Source organism: Mobula birostris, chromosome 15, assembly GCF_030028105.1.
Source record: "Mobula birostris isolate sMobBir1 chromosome 15, sMobBir1.hap1, whole genome shotgun sequence".
Lineage (NCBI taxonomy): Eukaryota > Metazoa > Chordata > Chondrichthyes > Myliobatiformes > Myliobatidae > Mobula > Mobula birostris.
The window spans coordinates 53,044,223-53,068,932 of NC_092384.1; the positions used below are offsets into that span (position 1 = coordinate 53,044,223).

The window sequence follows — 24,710 nt, forward strand, 5'->3', positions numbered from 1 at the left end:
AAATTATTATAATCTGAGTAAATCACATTAATAAACATCATATTTATGAAGATTATAAAATGTATTTCCCCTAGCAGTAGGTAGGCTTCGAAGTTTCCAAAGAATGGAAGCATTGAATGTGTGCGTAGTTGAGGATGGAAATGACAAATCGCTCTCAGACATCCCACCTCTCCCGGAGGTTCGAGGAGTCTCCCGTATATCCATAGTGGCTCCCTGACGCCCAGAAATTATATACAATATCCCGGAAATAGATTTTTTGAGAGGGACAGCGAGCATCCTGATTGGCCTCTCTTCGTGCTAAGAGTGGTCCCCAACCACCAGGCCGCGAGAAAACAATATGATTTGGCGATATTAAACGATATGAGTCAGCTGCACCTTTCCTCATTCCCTGTCACACACTGTTGAATTTTAACGCACGCGAGGTCATCAGTGACCCAAGATGTGCAAAGGAATGGGTCCGTGACCCATTTATGAATGTCCCCGGTGAATCATCCATGTCAGCACAGGAGAAGATCAACTCCTCGAGCTTGCAAATGACGGTGGGCTGAAAAGTATGTTTGACATAACATCTGTCGGTATTCTGGATCAAAGTCAAGGCTGAATATCCTGAGATAGCCACGAAAGCACTGAAAATGTTGCTTCCATTTCCAACATATTTCTGCGAAGTGGAGTTTTTTGCAATGAATGCAACGAAAACTAAATTGCGGAATAGACTGGACATAAGGAACCCCTTTGAGTATTGCTGTCTCCCATCACCCCTCGATGGGACCACGTTGTTGCAGGAAAACAAGCCCAGGGCTCCCACTGATTCAGTGATATTGGTTTGTTGCAATGATTTTATATGTTCATACGAGGAAAATATGAACTGTGTGTTTAATATCCAAACATAACAAAATGTTATGATGCTATTGACTTATAATTCAGTGGTCCCCAACCTCCAGGCCATGAAGAATACAGTGGTGGCTGGAACGCACCCAGCACATCTTTAAGAAAAAAGCAGAAATAAACAAGCTAATTAATTAGGTACTGCCCGGCATGTAAGTGTCAGCCGGGATCAGAGGCGATTGCTGATTGTATCATCTCTCATCTGAGCTGACATATATGTGCCGGGCGGCACCTAATTAATTAGTTTGTTTATTTTGGCTTTTTTCTTAAAGATGTGTTGGGTGCCTTCCGGCCACCGCTGTACCACTGCATTCTTCGCAGCCTGGAGGTTTGGGACCACTAGTATAATTGACTTATCACTACATTCATGCGAGGAAAATATGTGGTGTGTTTGATATTAAATTCGCTAGATAAACCCCTATAGAAACAAAATTGAGTGTATTAGCCACTTACAAGTGACTTATAGTTGACATCACCTATATTCCAGTCGCGTTTACCCCCCCCCCCCACCCCGCGCGTCGGCTGGTCCGCAAGAACATTGTCAATATTAAACCGGTCCGCGGTGCAAAAAAGGTTGGGGCCCCTGATTTAAACTATCTGGCTAGCTGTTGATGTCCTACCTGAGGCCAAACTCCCTGTAGACTTGCTTAAGTCGTAATAGAATAAGCATAATATAATGTAAGTACATATTTTAATGTCCCATTTTCTGCATACCCAACTTGGTTTACAGATTAGACAAAAATCACTAAACAAAGTCTTACATACACCCTTGGAGCTCGATGGGGCGGAATATGGGGTTGCGGGGGTGCTACCTCCCTGAAATGAGTTTTTGCAGGATGGGATGTCTGCGCTCTCAGTCACTGTTTGCTGTGTGCTATCAATAAACTAGCATTCCTAGGAACTGAGTTAGGGGAAGAAGTATATGATTTTGACTGAAGTCCCTCCCTGCAGCAAACGGTAGCTTTATCCCTTCACAACCAGGCGGTTTGTTGTTCCGGTCGGTGGCGCGATGCATTATGGATGGTGAGGCTGTGACGCCAGAGCTATGCCCAACAGTTTCCATTTAATTTTAAGTGCGAAATGGCGGGGCGATTGTTTAGGAAATCGGATTTGCAGCCCAGAGGGTCAACTGGAGGTGTGGTGGAATCTGAAATAGGGATAAGATCAAACTGCACGTCGTCTGGCGGAACTGAAGCTGAGCTCCGGAGTCCCGAGCGCTTAGTGAACCACTGGATTTTGGAGTTTAACTTCCATTGTGCAGTCCAGGCTTTTCGAGACGGCGAGTACGAAGAATTCTGCGCCATTCTAAATGTGATAACGGGTGAGAAAAAAGTCAGATTAACAAACGGGGACAAGGTCAGTTTTAAGTAAACCGTGGGGGAAACAAACGTTGGAAAAACTCAGCTGACCATCCTGGAAGGAGAAACTTAAAAGTCCAGGCCCGAGACCTTTCATAAGAGGGATGTACCTATTTCCAGAAAATGTAGTTTAAACTTTTTAAGGAAGTGTAACCTAATAAGTTAGTTATTGGTGAACTTGCTGCGTTCGCGCATCACTCTTCGGTTGTGTTTCAGAATAAAACTACTTTTTTTTAAAACGTAAGAAAATCTTCATATGCTGGAGGAACTCAGCAGCCCAGGCAGCATCAACGGAAAAGAGTATAACGGCGTTTTGGGCCGAGACTCTTCATCAGGACTTTTAAAAGTTTAAGTAGAAGCAATTAAGCTATAGACAAGTATCCGTGAAAATTTTCACAGACTGGATTAAACTCATCAGGTCAGACAGCATTAGAGGAGAGACAAAATAATTCTGCTTTCCTACTGTTTAGAGAGAGAGAGAGAGAAACAAATTGGTCTGTGTTTAAATTAAATAATTTGGTTTACAGGTTTCCCCCGCCATCCGAAGGTAGAGTGTTCCTATGAAACGGTTCGTAAGCCGTAATGTCGTAAAGCGAAGAAGCAATTACCATTTATTTATATGGGGAAAATTTGTGAGCGTTCGCAGACCCAAAAAATAACCTACCAAATTATGTCAAATAACACATAAAACCTAGAATAACAGTAACATATAGTAAAAGCAGGAATGATATGATAAATACACAGCCTATATAAAGTAGAAATACTTTTCTGCAATCATTGCCGCACTGTCCACCGTAGCGAAATCTCACGCAAGTGCTCTCGGCAGAAATTCTCTCTCCAGTAATCTTTAAGCTATGAAGCTGCCAAATCATACCAAATAACACATAAAAATACACAGCCTATGAAGTAGAAATAATGTTTGTACAGTGTAGTATCACTTACCGGAATCGGGAAGACAGCGCCAAGCACACTGATGATGATGTGTTAGGCTGAGTTGTCAGAGGTTGGAGTGGTGCAGTGGTCCCCAACCTCCAGGCCACCGACCGATACCGATCCGTGAAGCATGCAGGGGTGCAGCAGTAGCCGGGATGCGCCCAGAAAAAAAGCCGAAATAAACAAGCTAATTAATTAGGTGCCGCCCGGCACCTAAACGTTGGGCCAAGTCAGAGGTGACGCAATCGGCAATTGCCTCTGATCTGGGCCGACATTTAAGTGCTGGGCAGCACCTAATCAATTAGCATGTTTATTTTGGCTTTTTTTCTTAAAGATGTGCTGGATGCATCCCGACTACCGCTGCACCACTGCATGCTTCGCGGCAATGTATAGGTCTGCGGCCCGGGGGTTGTGACCACTGGGGTGGTGGGACACTGAGGTGTCATCTCATCATTGGCTGTTTCCATCAGGGAAGGCAGATCATCTTCTATCTCTGCCTGCTTCGATGTTGAAGGTCGAGGTTCGTCGTCTGCTGGGGCTGATGTGGAAGACATGAAAAACGACAGTATGCTGGATTGCTTAGCCTCGTGCATTGTTCTATCATACACTTTGTAAGCACTCAAACCATCCTGCAAATATGCTCTAAACCTACGTACCCTTTCAAAATTAAAGTTGTACTTTTCTGCAATCATTGCAGCAAAAATCTTACGCAGTTGCTTCACATTCAGTTCCCGGACGACTTCACTTTCGGTCCGTTTGCTACTGCATTCGGTTTCAATTGTTATCCTTTCCTCTTCCAATTGCATCAGCTCTTCATCTATCAGTTCCTGGTCATGAACACAAAATACTCTGCAGGTGCTGGGGTCAAAGCAACACCCACAACATGCTGGAGGAACTCAGCAGGTCGGGCAGCATCTGTGGAAATGATCAGTCAACATTTCGGGCCGGAACCCTTCGTAAGGACTGAAGAGGGAAAGGGTAGAAGCCCTATAAAGAAGGTGGGGGGAGGGTGGGAAGGAGAAGGCTGGTAGGTATCAGGTGGAAAAACCAGTAAGGGGAAAGATAAAGGGATGGGGAAGGGGAAGCAGGGAAGTGATAGGCAGGAAAGGTGAAGAAGGAATAGGGGAAAGCACAATAGGTAGTAGAAGGAGGTGGAACCAAGAGGGAGGTAGTAGGCAGCTGGGGGAAGGGGCAGAGGGACATGGGGAAGGGAGGGGGAGAGAATTACCAGAAGTTGGAGAATTCTATGTTCATACCAAGGGGCTGGAGACTATCTAGACGGTATATGAGGTGTTGCTCCTCCAACCTGAGTTTAGCCTCATCATGGCAGTAGAGGAGGCCATGTATGGACATATCTGAATGGGAGTGAAGCAGAGTTGAAGTGGGTGGCAACCAGGAGATCCTGTGTGTTGTGGTGGACAGAGGAGTGGAGGTGCTCTGCTTGGTCATAAGATGCCAAAACCTCTTCATCATCTTCGTCAACTTCCACAAGCCAAACTCGCTTTGTCCTTACTTTGTTCACCACGATCGAAATGCTTAATTATGTCTAGTTTTACGCTAAGTGTAACACCCTTACGAGCCCTTACGATACCTTAGAACACATCTTGCTAACGGCTGCTCAGAATAAATTGACATAATGCACAGATGCTCACAGGCACGTGTTTAAGAAATGCCGGCTAGAATGCTGTTCCGGGGGAGGAGCTTGGCTGTTCGAGGCGTGCGCTGCCTTTTTTCGTAACAGTGAAAACACCTTCTGTTAGTGAAAACAGGTAACTAATGTAGGTCTTTTGTAATAGCAAGATGTCATAAAGCGAGTTCGAAAAGCAGGGGACACCTGTATTATTGTCACGTGTCTGGAGGTACAGCGAAAAGCTTTGTTTTGCATGCCATCCATACAAATAATTTCACTACAGCAGTATATTGAGGTAATACAAGGGAACACAATAACAGAGTACAGAATAAAGTGTTACAGTTATAGAGCATGCAGAACAGGTGCAGGGCCATAACAAGGTAAATTGCGAGATCAAGAGTGCACTTTATTGAGGCAATTTATTAGCAGGATAGAAGCTGTCTTTGACCTTGGTACATGATCTTCGGCTTTTGTATCTTCTGCCTTGTGGGGGGTGGGGGGAGAAGGGAAAATGTTTGGGATGGTTAATTATGGCTGCTTTACCAAGGCAGCAAGAGGAGAAGACAGTCTGGATGGGAGGCAAGTTTCTGTGAGGTGCTGAGCTGTGACATCAACTCTGCAGTTTCTTGCAGTCTCTGGCAGGGAAGTTGCTGTATCAAGCTGTGAGCCTCTGGATTGAATGTATACCGGACAAGGCAGAACTAAGGGATAATCTCCGATTGGGTGAAATAATAGTGTCGGTTGAATCAGGCTAACAAGAACACTATGCTAGAATGGCATGGTAGCGCAGTGCAGTGGTCCCCAGCCACCGGGCCACGAGGAAACGATATGATTTGGCGATATGAGTCAGCTGCACCTTTCCTCATTCCCTGTCATGCCCACTGTTGAGCCATTACGCACACGTCGTCCATGTCAGCGCGGGAAGAAGATCAACTCCTCGAGCTTGCAAATGACAGCGGGCTGAAAAGTATGTTTGACATAACATCTCTGCCAGTTTTCTGGATCAAAATCAAGGCCAAATATCCTGAGATAGCCATGAAAGCACTGAAGACGTTGCTTCCATTTCCAACACATCTCTGCGAAGTGGGGTTTTCTGCAATGAATGCAATGAAAACAAAATTGCGGAATAGACTGTACATAAGGAACCCCCTTCGAGTATCGCTGTCTCCCATCACCCCTCGATGGGACCGTCTTGTTGCAGGGAAGCAAGCCCAGGGCTCCCACTGATTCAGCGATATTGGTGTGTTGCAGTGATTTTATATGTTCATACGGGGAAAATACGTGCTGTGTGTTTAATATCCAAACGTTACTTAAAATGTTATGATGCTAGTGACTTATAAGTAACTTATAATAGACTTATCACTATATTCATGCGAGAAAAATATGCGCTGTGTTATTAATATTGAATTCGTTAGATAAACCCTTTTAGAAACGAAATTGAGTGTATTGGCCACTTATAAGTGACTTATAGTTGACTTATCACCTATAGTGTATTCTGGTCGTGATTAACACCCCTGCCCCAGGGTTGCTAACTGTCCTGTATTAGCCGGGACATCCTGTACATTGGGCTAAATTGGTTTGTCCCATACTGGACTGCCCTTGTCCCGTATTTCCCCTGCTAAGGTAGAGCGTTCCTATGAAACCTTTCGTGCCGAAATGGAGTAAAGCGAAGAAGCAATTCCCATTTATTTATATGGGAAAAATTTTTGAGCATTCCCAGACCCAAAAAATAACCTACCAAACCATACCAAATAACACATAAAACCTAAAATAACAGTAACATATAGTAAAAGCAGGAATGATATGATAAATACACAGCCTATATAAAGTAGAAATAATGTATGTACAGTGTAGTTTCACTGAACAGAATTGCCAAAAACAATTTGTAGAAAAAAATCGGCACGTACATGTCACACATGTGCCCGCGCAAGGCTTCATGGTCGTGGTAGTCTTTCTCAGGGTAAACACAATGTATTTGACTGCTACTCTTGTCCGTTGGCAAACCTCCCCCCCTCCCCCCCTTCTCTTCCCCCCCTTCTCTTCCCCCCCTTCTCTTCCCCCCCTTCTCTTCCCCCCCTTCTCTTCCCCCACCCCCCCCCCCCCCCCCGGGTCGGTCAGTCGGCAAGAATATTGTCAATAATAAACCGGTCCGCGGTGCAAAAAAGGTTGATGTAATGGATAGCACAATGCTTTACAATTCCAGCAATCTGTGTTTAATTCCCACTGCTGTCTGTAAGGAGTTTATACATCCTCCCTGTGACGGTGTCAGGTTCTTCTTGGTGTTCCGGTTTCCTTCCACAGTCCAGAGATATGCTGTTGGGTTAATTGGTCATTGCAAATTGTCCCGTGACTAGGCTGGGATTAAATCAGGGGTTATTGGGCAGCACGTCTAAGGGCTGGAAGGGCCTATTCTGTGCTGTATGTCAATAAGTAAAAATAGCAGGTCAGGCAGAATCTATGGAAAATGAAACAGATACTTTGGATTTGAGATTCTTCATAAAAGTTTCTTTGTAACTGTAATGTGTTAATATATCATCCTTCCCTTTCATTCCACCTGTCTCCATGTTCAATAGATAATTCTGTGACCTAGGCTAAGTGGTTTCTCTCTTTCTCAGTTCTGATCAGAATCAGGTTCATTATCACTGGCATATGTCTTGAAATTTGTTGGTTTGTGGCAGCAATAGTCCATGCAATAAATAACAAGGTAGTTTTCATGGACCATTCAGAAATCTGGTGGAGGGGGAGAAGCGGTTCCTAAAAGGCTTCTGTATCTACTCCCCATTGGTAGTAATGAGATGAGGGCATGTCCTGGATGGTGAGGATTTTTAATAATGAATGCTTCCTTTTTGAGGAAGGATACCTGACCCGAAATGCTATCTTGATTTGTGGGCACATCTGCTCAATTATCTCCTGATCGTTTGAAAGTTTGTAGTATCATCATCATCAGGTGCCATGTCCAGATTGAGCTTTGACTGCCATGGCCAACACACACCTGTTTTGGGTCAAGTGGATCAATTCATTGGTATTCATTTCCAGTTCTCTGGCTGCTGTCTCTACCATCATTTGTCTTTGTCTCCCTCTTGCTTTCTTCCCTTCAATCTTTCCCATAATTACCATGCATTCTAACTCCTCTTTCCTAATCACATGTCCAATGAAGTTACGTTGAAGTTTTCATGATCTCTCATTTTGTTTCTCTTTTTGTTTTGTTCTGTTCATGACATCATTATTAGATATTCATTTCGTCCATTATATTCTTTGCATCCTCCTCAAAAACCACATCTCTGCTGCTTCAATTCGTTTCCTCATGTTACTAGATATTGTCCAACATTCTGAGCCATATAACATAACTAGATAAACGTAACATTTCAGTACTCTGAGGCGGGTTGTCATGCCTAGTTTAGTATTGGTCAGTATACTCTTCATTCTCGTAAAGGTGTCTTTTGCCATCCCTGTTCTTCTTTTGGTGACCACGTCGCACCTGCCAACTGATGTCACCCAGCTTCCTAAGTAGCAAAAGGTTCTGTACTTGTTTTATGTCTTCCCCGTTTATTCTTAGCCTGCAGATAGGATTCTCCTTCTTTTTGGATATCATCATACATTCTGTCTTTTTGCAATTGATAGATAGATCCATCTTTGCACTTTCTTCAACAACTATATCAATTAAGTTTTGTAGTTCTTCCTCCGTACTTGCAATTAACACAGTGTCATCTGCATATCTGAAATTGTTGATGTTTTCACCGCCAACTTTGATTCCCAAGATGTCTCTTATTTTTTGTAATATTGTTTCACTATACACTAAATAAATCAGGGGAGAAAACACACCCTTGTCTAATGCCTCTCTTGATTTTCATAAACTAACTCACTTCTCCATTAGTCCTGACGAAGGGTCTCGGCCTGAAACGTCGACTGCACCTCTTCCTACAGATGCTGCTTGGCCTGCTGCGTTCACCAGCAACTTTGACGTGTGTCACTTCTCCATCTATCCTTACAGCAGCAGTTTGTTCCCAGTACAGATTTCTGATTAGGCGGAGGTCTTTCGAATCTAGATCTAGAGTTTTCAAATAACTTATTGTGCTTCACTTTATCAAATACTTTTGTGTAGTCAATAACAAACAAATCTTTTTGCACTTGAATAGCTCGTTCTGATAGTATCCTTAACATCAATATTTGTACCTTTTGTCTTTCACAAAACCACATTGTACTTTACCTATTTCAGCTTGTATCATACTTTTAGCTCTTGTCACCAAATTCTTAGAAGTATCTTGGTGATATGACTCATTAAACTTATGGTCCTATGTAATTCACATTCTATTGCTCCAGGTTTCTTAGGAAGAGTGATAAATACTGATTTTTTTCATCTCTTCTGGTATTATTCCAGTCTCATAAATGTCATTGATTAAATCAGTAAGTTTTTCAATTCGATAATCTTCAAGGGTGATAATTTGTTCTATTACTAATTCATCAGGACCTGTTACCTTTCTTCATCTTATTTATTGCTTTACAAATTTCAGATTTTAAAATACTTGGACCTTCGATGTTTTTCGCCTCGAACATCTTCAAACAATTCCTGAATATATTCAGTCCATCTGTTCATAATCTCATCCTTTTTCCATGATAACAGTACCGTCCTTTGCTTTCAAACATCCACCTGAAGAACAGAGGAGCTTTTTACTAGTGATATTCTTGATTTGTTGTTGTGGCCTTGATGCTACTGCACAGGACTGAAAGAAGCTGCAGAGGGTTGTAGATTTAGTTGGCTCCATCTTGGGTTGTAGCCCACAAAGTACCCAGGACATCTTCAAGGAGCAGTGTCTCAGAAAGGCAGCATCCGTTATTAAAGACGTCCAGCACCCAGGGCATGCCCTTTTCTCACTGTTACCATCAGGTAGGAGATACAGAAGCCTGAAGGCACACATTCAGTGATTCAGAAACAGCTTCTTCCCCTCTGCCATCCGGTTCCTAAATGGACATTGGACCCTTGGACACTGCTTCACTTTTTAAAATGTATATTATTTCTGTTTTTGCATGGTTTTTAATCTATTCAATATATGTATACTGCAATTGATTTACTTATTTATTATTTTATTTTTTTTCTATATTATGTACTGCATTCAACTGCTGCTGCTAGGTTAACAAATTTCACGTCACATGCCGGTGATAATAAACCTGATTCTGAGAATGCATTTGCTGGTGACCAAAGCAAGTGAATAATGGTAGGATACAAGAACTGTAGAGAAAGTAATCCTTGAAAGTACTGGAATGTTACTTAAGATAGGCAAACACCTGCCTTTATCAGCTGGGATTTGAAGACTTCTTCACATTGAGTGATTATGGATCAGAAATACCTAGAAGTCAGTGGATGTTGAATTTCTTTGAGGAGCCTTTGAACACAATATTGAATCCTTTCCTCTGTCTGCCTGGTAATCTCACATGAGAGAGCTCAGAATAGATTTGAAAGTCTGGGGCTGGTGTGCATTGGATCTGAGCTGTCCAACATAGCTGACCTAAACCTTAGACCAGGGGTGGCCAACCTTTTACATTCCATGTATCAATTTTTTTTCACGCACAAGTTCAGATGCGCCATACAACTCTTGTACCCCCACAATTCTTGTGAAGGTATGTTAATATAGAACTCGTGTGTGAAAAAAATCGCATCTGAACTTGTGCATGAAAAAATTGACACATGGAATGTAAAAGGTTGGCCACCCATGCCTTAGACCCTGAGGATGTTGACCTGGCATGAATTTGGACGTTGGTGCTACCTCCTAGCTGTCTTCTGCTTTCAGTCGGTAGTCTGGATTTAGAGCACTGCTACATGGTAGACAATAAGTTTCGTGCCTTATTTAAGAACTTGATTTTCAAATGTAACTTGCATCAATTGGCCTACAACTGGGCCCTTATCTAAGAAAAGAAGTGCTGACATTGGCAAGGGTTCATTCCAGGATTGAAAGGCTTGTCATATGAGAAGCATTGATGGCTATGGTGCTCTACTCACTGGAATTCAGAAGAATGAAGGGTTGGCTTTATTGCAACTGATCAAATGTTGAAAGGCTTTGATGAAGTAGATGTGGAGAGGATGTTTCCTATGGTGGGGGACTCTAAGCCCAGTGGCCACAGCCTCAGAATCCTTTTAGAATGGAAATGAGGTATTTCTTTAGCCAGTGAGTTGTGAATCTGTGGAATTTGTTGCCACAGCTGGCTGTGGAGGCCAAATCATTAAGGCAAAGGTTGATGGATTCTTGATTAGGGCATGAAGAGATATGGGAAGAAGGCAGGTGATTGGGCTGAGAGGGAAAATGGATCAGCCATGATGAAATGGCGGAGCAGACTTAATGGGCCAAATGGCCTAATTCTGCTCCTACATTATATGGCCTTATGGACTGTTCTTTCACACTGAAGGTGTTGGTGAATTTATGTTTCAACTAGTGGTTCACTTTTTCCACAGTTCTAGTCACACTATAAGAAAAATGTTAAAACTTTGGAGTATGGAGAGGAGATTTAGAAATGTATAACTGAAGAGAAAATGCAGGCTGTAGTTGATGTCTTTGGAACAAATTGACGTGCTCAAAATTCAGTGGTTAAGTGGTTAAGGCAGTGAACAGGAAAAGCTGTTTCTGTTAGAGTGATAAATAAAGAATATAGATTTTGATAGAATGATTGAAGGGGAAAATCTGTAAATTTGTGTATTTGCTCAAAAGATATTTTAAAAATCAGGTTTTTATTTAATAAAATAATACATTTTACTTTATTTCAAATAATAGCTGTCCTTAATCGACCATACATCGACACAGAGGAGATTGGAAAGAAACTGCTCACAATACAATTTCTAACCAAATTTGGTAAGTAATGTACTTATCTAGGCTCTCAATGTTAGTTATTTTTTCTGACTTTGATGTTATCATAATACTTCTTGAAATATTTTTCTGACTTTGTTCTCATAAAGCTTTCAAATTTGTTACCAACACATTGCTTTAATTAAGTTCTCAGACTTTCAGCCACATCAGTATCCACATCCCAGCAACAAATGAGGAGAGGCCCTGTTAAATTAAAGAGTACTATGCTCAAGAGTGGAGGTAGGACAGTGATTAATGGTTTAATAAAAACTTTAACGATCTTAGGGTTCATAACAAAATGCATAGTGTATTCGAACACTGGAACTTACAATTAACTTTTATTACTGGTTTGGGTACAACTGGAGTCTTGTTTAGTTTTGATCAATACATTTTAGGAAGTCTGTGAATCCTTAAGAAATGTGAGACTACTTTCATTGAAAGGTGAAATTTTTCTCCTAAGAACAGAAAAGATTGAGATGAAAACTCTGGACTTCAGAGTAATGAGGTCTAAACAGTATAGGAAAACTGTTCCCCTTAATGAAGATATTGAGAACCAGAGGCCACAGATTTCAGATCTTTTTCTGTACTTGTTTGTGAGATATAACTACTCATTCCTTTGAGAAGGTGTTAATAAACTGCAGATGAATATACCTCTATGGTATCCTTTGGTTTTATTTATTGAGCTACAGTATGGAATTGACCCTTCCAGCCCTTCGAGCTGCGCCACCCAGCAACTCCTGATTTAACCCTAGCCTAATCACGGGACAATGTACAATGATCAATTAACCTACCAACCAATCAGTATGTCTTTGGACTCTGGGAGGAAATTGGAGCACCGGGAGGAAACCCAAGGGGTCAAGGGTAGAATGTGCATACTGCTTACAGATAGTGGTGGAGATCTAGTAACAATGAAGAAGTGGTAAAACATTGACATATCTGGTCAAGGTGGTGTGTGATTTGGCAAGAAATCTGTGCCAGATCCTTTTATTTTGATGCTAGAGACCTTCATGGTTTTGGAGATGTACCTAAATGGTATTCTTGACAAATAAATGCAGTGCATCTGTTTGGTGGTGCACAGTGCAGCAACTGTATAGTTAGTATGCAGGGTTCATTACAGCAGGGCACTTGGAGGAATTATTGGGTTAGGAAAGAGTGAGAAATGGATGACCATGTTTCTTTACTGAAAACCTAACACAAATCTGAAGAACAAATCAGTCAACTCTGTGCTATCAAGATTGTATGATTTTTTGATTTTCAGGGAAAGATACCTTTCCACTGGAATCTGTTTTATCAATTCTGGACCAAATGAAAACAGAGTTATCACTGGATGAGGGTTTGTTCCAAGAGACCAGAGGAGCTTTGGTGCAGCAGGTTAGTTCAGCACTTTTTTTTTTAACCAATTCAATTTTTTTGTTGTGTGAGTTTTTAGTACAACAGAATGACTGATATAACTTATTATACTGTAGCCTTACAAAACAGGACTTGCATAGTGAACGGTTAAGGCACTGAGGAGTGCAGTAGAACAGAGGGAACTGGGAATATAGTTCCATAATTCCTTGGAAGTGGTGTCACAAGTAGATGGGGTGGTAAAAGAGAGCTTCTGACACATAAACTTTCAGAAATCAAAGTATTGCGTACAGGAGATGGGATGTTATATGGAAGCTGTGTAAGATGTTGGGGAGACCCAATTTTGACTACTGCGTGCAGCCTGGTCACCTGCTTGCAGGAAAGGTACAAGATTGAAAGAATACAGAGAAAATTTGCAAGGATGTTGCTGAGACTTAAAGACCTGAGTTATAGATTAGGACTTCATTCCCTGGAGAATGAGAGATGTTAATACAAGCAGGCTGTTTTTACTGAGGTTGGGTGAAACTGGACTAGAGGTCATAGGTTAAGGTTGAAAGGTGAAATATTGAAGGGGAACGTGAAAGGGAATTTGTTCGCTCTGAGGGTGGTGAGAGTGTGGAACAAGCTGCCAGCACAAGTGGTGGATACAGGTTCAAGTTCAACATATAAGAGAAGTTTGGCATTTAAGTACGTGTAGTGGAAGGGTATGGATGGTTGTGATCCACGTGTGGGACCACAACAGTTTGGCATAGACTAGATGGGCCAAAAGGCTTGTTTCTGTGCTGTAGTGCTCTAAGACTATGAGTAGTCAGCTGTGAAATATTTCTGAGGCATTGAAATAAGATGTGGTATAAATGTAACAATTAATAATGTCTGAACATTTGTAGTAAGGAAGTGTTCTGGTAATAGCTTTTAGTCATACCTGGCTTACTGATTTTAATTAATCTACTACAAGGCTTTGAAGAAAGCATCTACTTATTAGTCAGCTAAGTCCAGCAGTCAGCCATTTCAATCTCATCAAATTTAAAATAGTTGCCAAGATTAATAAGAAAAATGGGTATTATCTGAATATTTCAGGTGTTATTTGAAAGGATGCTAAGATGATGTACAGCGGATCTGAGCCTCTTGGGTAATTCTTGGGATGCAGAAAATCTACAAAGACAACAATGGTGTTGCCACAGTTAACTCCTTGAAGTTGATTCTCTGCTTTCCACCTGTACAAGATGGGCTGTAGGAGTAGTAGCCATTGATTTTCCTAAATTGTAGTTCATGAATCATGTATCATGTTGAGATGATTGGGAGTCAAAGCTTTTGCAAAATTAGTAAGTTTTTTTCTGCACTATGAATAACATTTTGGTCCTCTCTAAAGGCTGTGGTTGAATCTATTAAGAATAACCGTTTTCAAGAAGCATCTAAGATTTTGGAACAACCTTGCAGTAAGGATACTATTGACCAGGTATGTTTGGGGTAATTACTTAACCTGGGGTGGTAAAATAAGGTTTCTTGGTGTTGTGGCAGGCATTATATTATTGGTCTTTCGCTGTTGCCATTTTTTCCACCCTGATAACAATGGTTGTATGCATTTGTAGCAGGAAAGAAGGAATAGAAGTATAACTCCCATGGTCTTGCTTAAGTAGCATGTGAAATATTTTTCTTGAATCTATTGTGAAGTAAGATGCAATTCAATTTTTCCATGAATCTGAAGGTTTGTCAGGCAATGTGCTTGGATTTGAAGGATATGCCAAAACACAAATCTACAGTTTTTCAAAAGGTGCAGGAGGTGGCCACACTGGGTTAATCTATACTGGGTTAACCCACACTGGGTTAATCTATACTGGGTTAACCCACATTGGGTTAATCTATAACATGTTTTTGATCATGGAGAGAAATACAGCAAGGGGTAAGTCTTTCGAAATGATGCTCAAAGAATGGTAGTGTGTTGTACTCTTAATAGTAGAAGCGCTGATAATGTCCTTTCAGTAGTTGAGCAAAGAGTGAAAGCATTGTGCACCAACTCCACTCTGATTTCTGGATTTAAAAAGCTGCTGGAGGAATTCAGTCAGTTGAGGAATTCATTCTGTGGAAGTGAAAAGGTGGCCATGACCAGGCATCAGGACTGAGAGTGTGGAGGGAGGAAAGTCTGTGTAATCAAGTATGGCGGAACTGGTTAGGTGGAGTGGGGGGGGGGTGGTGACAGGCAGATAGGCAGGTGGAGGAAGGGAGAGGATGGTACACGCAGAGGATGGAAGTTGATAAGTGGAAACAAAGGAGGGATGATGGGCAGACAGAGCCTGGAAGGTGAGACAGTAGGAGACAAGAAACGCAGTTGAATAGGAGTCTGAGTAATGGCCATGTGGGTCTACAAACAATCAGCAAAAGGAGAGAAAACATAAATGGACTTCATGGAGTGGGAAAGGAACGTGAGAAATGGGTTACCTGAAAATGGAAAATTCATTGTTCATGCCATTGGGTTGTAGGCTATCCAAGTTTGCAATTGTGCATATCAGTTGCCTGGTCTACCATTGATCTTGTCAATGTAAAAGAGGCCACACTGAAAATACTATAGCAACTAGTTATGAAAAGTGGTGGACTGTTTCTTCCAAACAAAAACTAATGAAAGCTTTGCCAGAACCAGATGTTAGTCTGTTAAATGCTTGTGTTACCATCTCTGGTTAGGCAAAGCCATTAACCAACATTTGGAATCTCTGTAATACTGGACCCATTGGTTTCAATCTCATTGATTTTTTTTTGTTGTAGTCTTCTAAGTGAAAAGTCTGAAGTTACTCATCTTTGAGGTGACAGTTGGCTATTCTGTGTCTCTAGATGAATGTTATGAATACTGTGTAACGCTACTATTGTTGTCCCTGTGTGCATCAACTCCCATGCTGAGGGATCTGAACTTCTTTGAAATCCAGTCAGTAAATTTTGAAGGCTTGCTGTGTTAACTGCCACATTCCTTGCAGTTTTAAATAGAGCTCCCTTATTTGTAGATGGTTAGAAAATTGCAAATAACACCAGCTACATTCCAGTCAGCAAGAGACTGAAATAGGAACTATTTGAAAAACTCTTTATCAGTCTCCTAAGTGTAGGCCATTGATAATTGTTGGTCTGACTAAGTACGTAATTGGTAATGGTGGAGAAGTACTAAAGGAGATTGTGATTCTTCCATGTAATACACTAGAGTTAAATCAATTATAACTGTGTATCTCTATCCAAGATTACGTCCAGTTTATGCTTCATTTTTGCCATGGCTTGAGTTGAAGATAATGGAACAAACTCCAAGCTACAGTGGATTCTGGCTAATTGGGACACATCAGGGCCAGAACAATTTGGCCCAATTAAGCGGTTGCACCAATTAGCTGAAGTTACATGGAAACAGTAATAAAGGGATAAAAATGCAAGCTACGGTTTAATTGAGTAACAAATTGTTTATTTAAATGAAATACAAAACATATTGAAACACTACCAAAACTACTACAGTACTATAAAATTGTGTATTAGTTCCTTATAGTTATCGAAGGAGGAATTTGTACAGTGTACGCTGCCATGATTTTTTGATTGTAAATGAACAAAATCAGACACCTATTGCAGATAATGGGCTGCTTTCGATGATTGCATCCTCCAAATCTTCATTTTCATTGTAACATTCAAGATGATTATCAATATCTTAATTCTTTATACTTCCTAACTTGTAGAGGTAGTAAAATAGTTTCATTTTCACTCAGAGCTGTTTCTGGCATCTCTAAGCCTGAATGCTTGGAATTTCAGTGAACAAAGTAGTTCTGAATTGTCTTACTGTGTATTACTTGCCAACTGTCAGTGACAAAAATTGCTGCCTTTTGAACACAAATACATGCAAGTGACGCTGTTTAAAAGCTGTTCACTCTAAGCATGGTGTAGTGTCATAATGCTACATGACATGCGCGCAGTCTTTTGTCCCAGTTAAGTGGCATGGTGTCCCAAATAAACAGTGAGAAACCTAGCTATTCTCTTGATTTTTATTTATTTGTTCTTTGAGTTGTCCCAAATATTTGGCTGCCCTGATTAACAAATGGTCCAATTAACTGGAATCCACTGTAATAATGTATATAATGAAATAATGAATATTCAACAGGTAAAAATGAAGTGCAGCTGTGGCAATTGTGCTTTTAATATGTGCTTAGCATATGATTTGATTTTTAATTGTTTTCATTTGCTTATTTCAGAAATTGCTTTCAAAAATCATTAAAGAAAAGAATTCATCTCATCCGGATCTAGACCTCTTATCATACAGCACTTTGAAAAGGAGAATGTTATGCTTTGCAGAAACACTGATTGGCAACTCGGAGCCATTTCTTCTTCTCGTATGTGTTCTGATTAATTTCTTTTGTTGTTTGGTGAAATATGCTTCAGAAATTTGCAAGGTATTTCAATTATTTGTTTTCTATAAGTGTTCATTCACAATATTCATTTCAGCCATCATCTCGGTAGTGGTGCACATCCCACCTCAGGCCCATGTCAAACAGGCCCCAGATGAAGTGAACAATGTAATCAACAGGCATGAAACAGTACACCCAGATGTCTTCTCCATCATTTTGGGGGATTTCAACCAGGGCAGCTTGAAAAAGTCTCTAATTAACTATCACCAAGATATCACTTGTGGAACCAGAGGAGCCAATACAATGGGCCACTGTTGCACTGCCATCGAGAGTGCTACTGTGCCATTCCAGGCCCACACTGAGGAAAGTCTGATCCCCTGGCTGTAATTCTACTCCTTCAGTATAGGCCGAGACTGAAGACTGCAGCACCAGTAGAGAGGACCAAGAAGGTATGGACAAGGGAGGTGCAAGAGTACTTGCAGGACTACTTTGAGTCGGTGGACTGGATTGTATTCAGGAATTCATCTTCGAGTCTGAATGAATATGTCACAGTTGTCGCTGACTTCATTAAAACCTGTGTGGATGAGTGTGTGCCTACGAGAACATACTGTACATATTCAAATCAAAAGCCATGGATGATCCAGGAGATTCATAGCCTGCTGAGGGTTAGGTCTATAGCATTCAAGTCTGGTGATCCAGGATTATACAAGAAGGCCAGGTATGACTTTCAGGGGGCTAACTCGAGAGCAAAAGACCAATTCCAATCAAGGTAAAAGGGAAAGTTGGGGACATCAACTTGCACAGAGTTTGCAGGCCATTATTTCCTACAAAGCAAAACCTAACATAAATGGCAGTGACGCTTCAGTGCCAGATGAGCTCAGTGCCTTTTATGCTCACTGTCAAAAGGAGAATGAAAGTACAGCTATGAGGATCCCTGCAGCACCCAGTCACCCTGTGATCTCTGTCTCGGAGGCCAACGTCAGAATGTTTTTTAAGAGGATGAACCCTTGCAAGATGACAGGCCCTAGTGGTGTACCTGGTAGGGCTCTGAAAACCTGAGCCAACCAACTGGCGGATGTGTTCAAAGACATTTTCAATCTCATATTGCTACAGTCAGAAGTTCTAGCTGCTTCAAATGGGCAACACTCATACCAGTGCCCAAGAAGAGCAGGGTGAGTTGCCTTACTGTCCAGTAGCAATCAGTGCTTCAAGAGGTTGGTTATGGCTAGGGTCAACTCCTGCCTCAGCAAGGATCTGAATCCACTGCAATTTGCCTACCGCCACAGTTGGTCGACAGTGGATGTAATCTCATCATTTTCTTAAGTGGCCTTGGATCACCTGGACAATACTGACGCTTATGTCAGGCTGCTGTTTATTGATCGTATTGCAGCGTTTAACACAACCATTCCAACAGGTCTGATGATAAGGCTCCAAAACCTGGGCGCCTGTACCTCCCTCTGCAACTGGATCCTCTGCTTCCTCACTGGAAGACCATAGCCTGCAGCTTGAAAATAACATCTCTACCTCGCTGATAATCAACACTGGTGAGACCCATGGATGTGTGTTTAACTCACTGCTCTACTCTCTCTACATCCACAACTGTGTGGCTCAAGGGCAACCTGTAAACTTGCTGATGACACAACTGTTGTTGGCAGAATTTCAGATGATGACAAGGTGTACGGGCGTGAGGTAGAGCAGCTAGTAGAGTGGGGTTGTGGCATCAATTTTGCACTCAATGTCAGTAAGACCAAAGAATTGATTGTGGACTTCAGAAAGGATAAGATGAGGGAACACACACCAGTCCTCAGCAAGGGATCAGAGGTAAAAAGGGTGAGCATTTTCAAATTCCTGGGTATCAACGTCTCTGAGGATCTATCCTGGGCCCAGCATATCGATGCAGTTACAAAGAAGGCGTAACTGTGGCTATATTTCATTGAGTTTCAGGAGATTTTAGATGTCACAGAAACATAGAAAACAATACAGGCCCTTTGGCCCACGAAGCGGTGCCGAGCATGTCCTTACCTTAGAACTACCTAGGCTTGCCCATAGTCCTCTATTTTTTTTAAGCTCCATGTATGAATCCAGGAGTCTCTTAAAAGACCCTATCATTTCCGCCTCCAGCAACCTATTCCATGCACTCGCCACTTTCTGCATTTTTTTTAAAACTTACCCCTGACATCTCTGTACCTACTTCCAAGTACCTTAAAACTATGCCCTCTCATGCAAGCCATTTCAGCCATGAGAAAAAGCCTCTGACTATCCACATGATCAATGCCTCTCATCATCTTATACACCTTTATCAGGTCGCCTCTCATCCTCTGTCTCTCCAAGGAGAAAAGGCCGAGTTCACTCAACCTATTCTCATAAGGCATGCTCCCCAATCCAGGCAACATCCTTGTAAATCTCCTCTACACCCTTTCCATGGTTTCCACATCCTTCCTGTAGTGAGGTGACCAGAATTGAGCACAGTACTCCAAGTGGGGTCTGACCAGGGTCCTGTATAGCTGCAACATTACCTCTTGGCTCTTAAACTCAATCCTGTGATTGATGAAGGACAATGCACCATATGCCTTCTTAACCACAGAGTCAACCTGTGTTGCAGCATTGAGTGTCCTATGGACTTGGACCCCAAGATCCCTCTGATCCTCCACACTGCCAAGAGTCTTCCCATTAATGCTATATTCTGCCATCATATTTGACCTACCAAAATGAACCACCTCACACTTATCTGGGTTGAACTTCATCTGCCACTTCTCAGCCCAGTTTTGTATCCTATCAATGTCCCTCTGCAACCTCTGACAGCCCTCTACTCTATCCACAACACCCCCAACCTTTGTGTCATCAGCAAATTTACTAACCCATCCCTCCACTTCCTCCCCAAGGTCATTTATAAAAATCGCAAAGAGTTGGGGTCCCAGAACTGATCCCTGAGGCACACCACTGGTCACTGGCCTCCATGCAGAATATGACCCGTCTACAACCACTCTTTGCCTTCTGTGGGCAAGCCAGTTCTGGATCCACAAAGCAATGTCCTCTTGGATCCCATGCCTCCTTACTTTCTCAATAATCCTTGCATGGGTTACCTTATCAAATGCCTTGCTAAAATTCATATGCACTATATCTACGGCTCTACCTTCATCAATGTGTTTAGTCACATCCTCAAAAAACGACCAGGCTCGTAAGGCACAACCTGCCTTTGATAAAGCCATGCTGACTATTCGTAATCATATTCTACCTCTCCAAATGTTCATGAATCCTGCCTCTCAGGATCTTCTCCATCAACTTACCAACCACCAAAGTAAGACTGGCTGGTCTATAATTTCCTGGGCTATCCCTGCTTCCTTTCTTGAATAAGGGAACAACATCCGCAACCCTCCAATCCTCCAGAACCTCTCCCATCCTCATTGATGATGCAAAGATCGCCAGAGGCTCAGCAATCTCCTCCTTCGCTTCCCACAATAGCCTGGGGTACATCCCGTCCGCACCCAGTGACTTATCCAACTTGATGATTTCCAAAAGCTTCAGCACATCCTCTTTTCTTAATATCTACATTCTCAAGTTTTTCAGTCCACTGCAAGTCATCCCTACAATCACCATACTGAAGCAAAGTATTCATTAAGTACCTCTGCTATCTCCTCCAGTTCCATACACACTTTTCCACTGTCACACTTGATTGGTCCTATTCTGTCACGCCTTATCCTCTTGCTCTTCGTGTACTTGTAGAATGTCTTGGGGTTTTCCTTGATCCTGTCCGCCAAGGCCTTCTCATGGCCCCTTCTGGCTCCTAATTTCATTCTCTTTTTTTGTAATTTATTTTTTATTGAGTTCATCATCAAACAAAACTTTCCATAAGATGTATTTCAGATACTGTACATATATATCATATAGTCATATTTGTCACAAATCTCCACATAATATTTGTCTGACGTATACACTTATAGAAAAGAGAGGAAAGAAAGAACAATCAAAAGAAGAAAACTATGTACAAAGTAGGGCGTGATTTTTTTTTGCAACATATTCGTTGACTTGTGAGAATTAAATCAGGCCTATGAGGTGTTATGTAGTTAAACCATTTTTCCCAGTATGAATCAAATGGTTCCAACTTATGATTAATAGATGCTGTTATCTTCTCCATTTTATGTATGGATGTAATTTCCATCCATACATTTAAAGTTGGGCTCTCCTGTGGTAACCATTTCCTGGTAAGGGTCTTTTTACCAGCCACAGCAGTATATTCATTAAATATTTATCTCTTTTCAACCATTCTTGAGGTATATACCCAAAATATATAGTCTTACTTTCTAAGGATATTTCACATTTGAAGATGTCTTGCAGGACATTGTGTGGCCCACTCCAATAGTCTTTGATAACGGGGCATTCCCAGAAAATATGATAATGGTTTGCATTTTGATTTCCACAATTTCTCCAGCAAACAGGGAGGATACTATCGTAATGGGATTTCTGAGAGGGTGTAATAAAATATCTTAACAAGTTTTTCCACCTGAACTCCCTCCATTTCTATGAACCAGTACACTTCCATTGTTACCTCCATATTGTTGTCCGTTCTTCCTCAGATATTATTATCCCTCCTTCCTTCTCCCATTTTGTTTTAATGCATGAAGTCGAATGAGTTTTAAGATTTGACAAACCCTTATACACGCTTGAAATTATTCTACTACTGTTGTCTGATTTATGTGCTTTTCTAAATAGCTCTATCAAACATGTACTTGCCTTGGTTACATTTTTAACCATCCTATTAACATACTGTCGCATCTGTAAATATCAATAAAAGTCTTGTTTTTCTAATAAGTGTTTCACTTTGAGCATTTCAAAACTGAACAGTGTTCCTTCTTTCATTATATTGCAAATAGCTGTTATTCCTTTAGCTGTCCAGTCCTCAAATCTAACATCCAGTTTGTTCAGCGTAAAATCCGAGTCATATGCACACCATTCAAGAATTGCAATATCTCTCCAGTTTATATTCTTTTATAATAGTTTTCCATATTTTAAGAGTCCATTTCACCCACGGGTTATCAATAGTATTTATGTAACTTTGTAGGTTGTTTTCAACCAAAATTGCCTGTATGGGGATGGAAAGTATCCTCTCCTCAAAGTTTTTCCATTGAGCGTCATATGGTGGATTGCACCAGCATATCACAGCTCTCAACTGTGCTGCAAAATAGTAATTTCTAAGGGAAGGTAGGCCCCATCCCCCCCTTTCCTTGGCTAATTGCAAAGTTTTGAGAGGAACCCTAGGCTTTTTACCTTGCCATGTATATCTTGATAGCATCTTGTTCCATTTATTGAATTGATTTTGGTTAGTCTCTATTGGTAGGGTCTGAAAGAGATGTAGTAGTCTGGGCAGTATATTCATTTTAATAGATTCAATCCTTGAACTGAGACCAAGAAAAGGAATTAGGTTCCATCTTGTTATATCTTCCTTAATTTTTTTTATATATGTAGGCTGATAATTGCATTCTGATAATGATGCCCAAATATTTGACAGACTCTGTTTGCCATGCCCAAGGATATCTTCTTTCAATTTCTCTTGGTGGGCTATAGTTATATGAAAGTAGTTGGGTTTTATCTATGTTGATCTTGTATTCTGATAATTGGCCATATTGTTCAAAGGATTGCATCAATTTAGATAAAGAGTATGTTGGTTGCCGTAGATAGATCAAAATGTCATCCACGTAACAGGCCAATTTCTGCTCTGTCCCTTTAATAGTAATTCCCCTGATACCTTCATTTTGTCTGATGTGTTGAGCTAATGGTTCCAGATATAATGCGAAGAGTAGCGGTGGCCATGCACAACCCTGTCTCGTGCCCCTTTCTAGGGTAAAACTATTAGATAAGTATCCATTGATTTTAATCCTTGTAGTAGGATTGTCGTATGGTGCCTGTATAGTTTTAATAATTGCGTCATGTAGACCAAATCTATATAAAACTCTGTAAAGAAAATTCCAATTAACCGAATCAAATGTCTTTTCAGCGTCCACGCTTATCACTATTGCTTCAGTTTTGTTTTTTTTTATATGATCCATAATGTGAAGTGTCCTTCGTATAATGTCTGGTGTTTGGTGTTGTTGTATAAAACCTGTCTGATCATTATGTATCAGTGTGGGTAGAAACTCTTCTAATCGTTTGGCCATCATATTCTATAATCCACATTAAGAACAGATATTGGTCTAAATGACCCACATTCCATTTTATCCTTGCCTTCTTTCGGAATAGCTGAGATTATTGCCTTTCTTAGAGCCCAGTTCAGTGTGGGGAGTAAAACAGGAATTAACTCACTTCTAAATTCCTTATACAACTATGCTGTATATCCATCTGATCCTGGTGACTTGCTTAATTTAAGCCTACTAATTGCAGTTTTTAGTTCAGCTTCAGTTATGTCAGCCGTCATCGTTCTATGTTGTTTTTGGCTTAAAGTGGTTAACTCTAAAGAATTACGGAAGATGTCAGTCTGGGCTATGCTTCCCCCTAGAGCTTTGGAATATAGAATTTTGTAAAACATTTCAAAAGCTTCTTGAATTTCACTTAGCTTTTTTTTTATCACTTTTGTTCTTGGATCCCTACTTCTATGGATTGTATTTTCTGCTATCTTTTTTTTCAGTTTCCACTATTTTCATAGATTTAGATCCACTTTCATAGTGTCTCTGTTTCAGAAGCATTAATTTTTTTCTAATTTCTTGTGTAGCCAAACTATTAATTTCATTCCTAATTTTTAAAATTTCCTCTAGTGTATCCTATGCCAAACTCAATTTGTGTTTTTTTTCCTAGTTCGTTCAACTTATTTTGTAATTCCTTTAATGTTTTATTCCTTATTTTTTTCTTATATGATACCGCTCTAATTTTCCCTCTTAAGAGAGCCTTCATAGTATCCCATAGAATGGGAGGTGAAACCTCTCCATTATCATTGAATTCTAAGTAAAGACCAATTTCTCTTTTAATTTGTTCCTTAAAATAGGAATCATTGAGTTAGCTTGTATTTAGTTTCCAAATAGTATTCTTTGGTTGTAGGTCAAAATCAACAGATAAATATATAGGTGCATGGTCATTTACATCTATTGTCCCAATTCCACAGGTGTTTATTTTGTCTTTATCTTTTCCAAATGTTATGAAATAGTCTTTTCATGTATATACGGAATGGGGGGGGGCAGAATAATGAGTGTAATACCTTCTATCGGGGAAAAGATCCCTCCATGTATCAATTAGACCAACATCCTCAAAAAGAGTGTTAACTTTCTTATGTAAGGACTTTGTTTCATAAGTTTTTCTACTGGAAGAGTCTAGCTTTGGTTGTAATTGTAAATTTAAGTCTCCCCCACATATCAAGAGACTTTCTGTTTCCGTTACCATA

At 40.8% G+C, this 24,710-nt stretch overlaps 1 protein-coding gene across 1 annotated transcript in view; it reads left to right on the forward strand.

The window, feature by feature from the left end:
* The first annotated feature begins 1,908 nt into the window (after window positions 1-1,908).
* The window catches only part of terfa (telomeric repeat binding factor a), a 46,772-nt gene continuing 23,970 nt past the window's right edge, over window positions 1,909-24,710 (forward strand). The window contains exons 1-5 of the mRNA XM_072279816.1: window positions 1,909-2,206; window positions 11,568-11,645; window positions 12,898-13,010; window positions 14,356-14,442; window positions 17,192-17,329. Coding sequence (XP_072135917.1) covers window positions 1,966-2,206; window positions 11,568-11,645; window positions 12,898-13,010; window positions 14,356-14,442; window positions 17,192-17,329 — 657 coding nt within the window. The 5' untranslated portion in view covers window positions 1,909-1,965. The remainder of the gene's footprint in view (window positions 2,207-11,567; window positions 11,646-12,897; window positions 13,011-14,355; window positions 14,443-17,191; window positions 17,330-24,710) is intronic.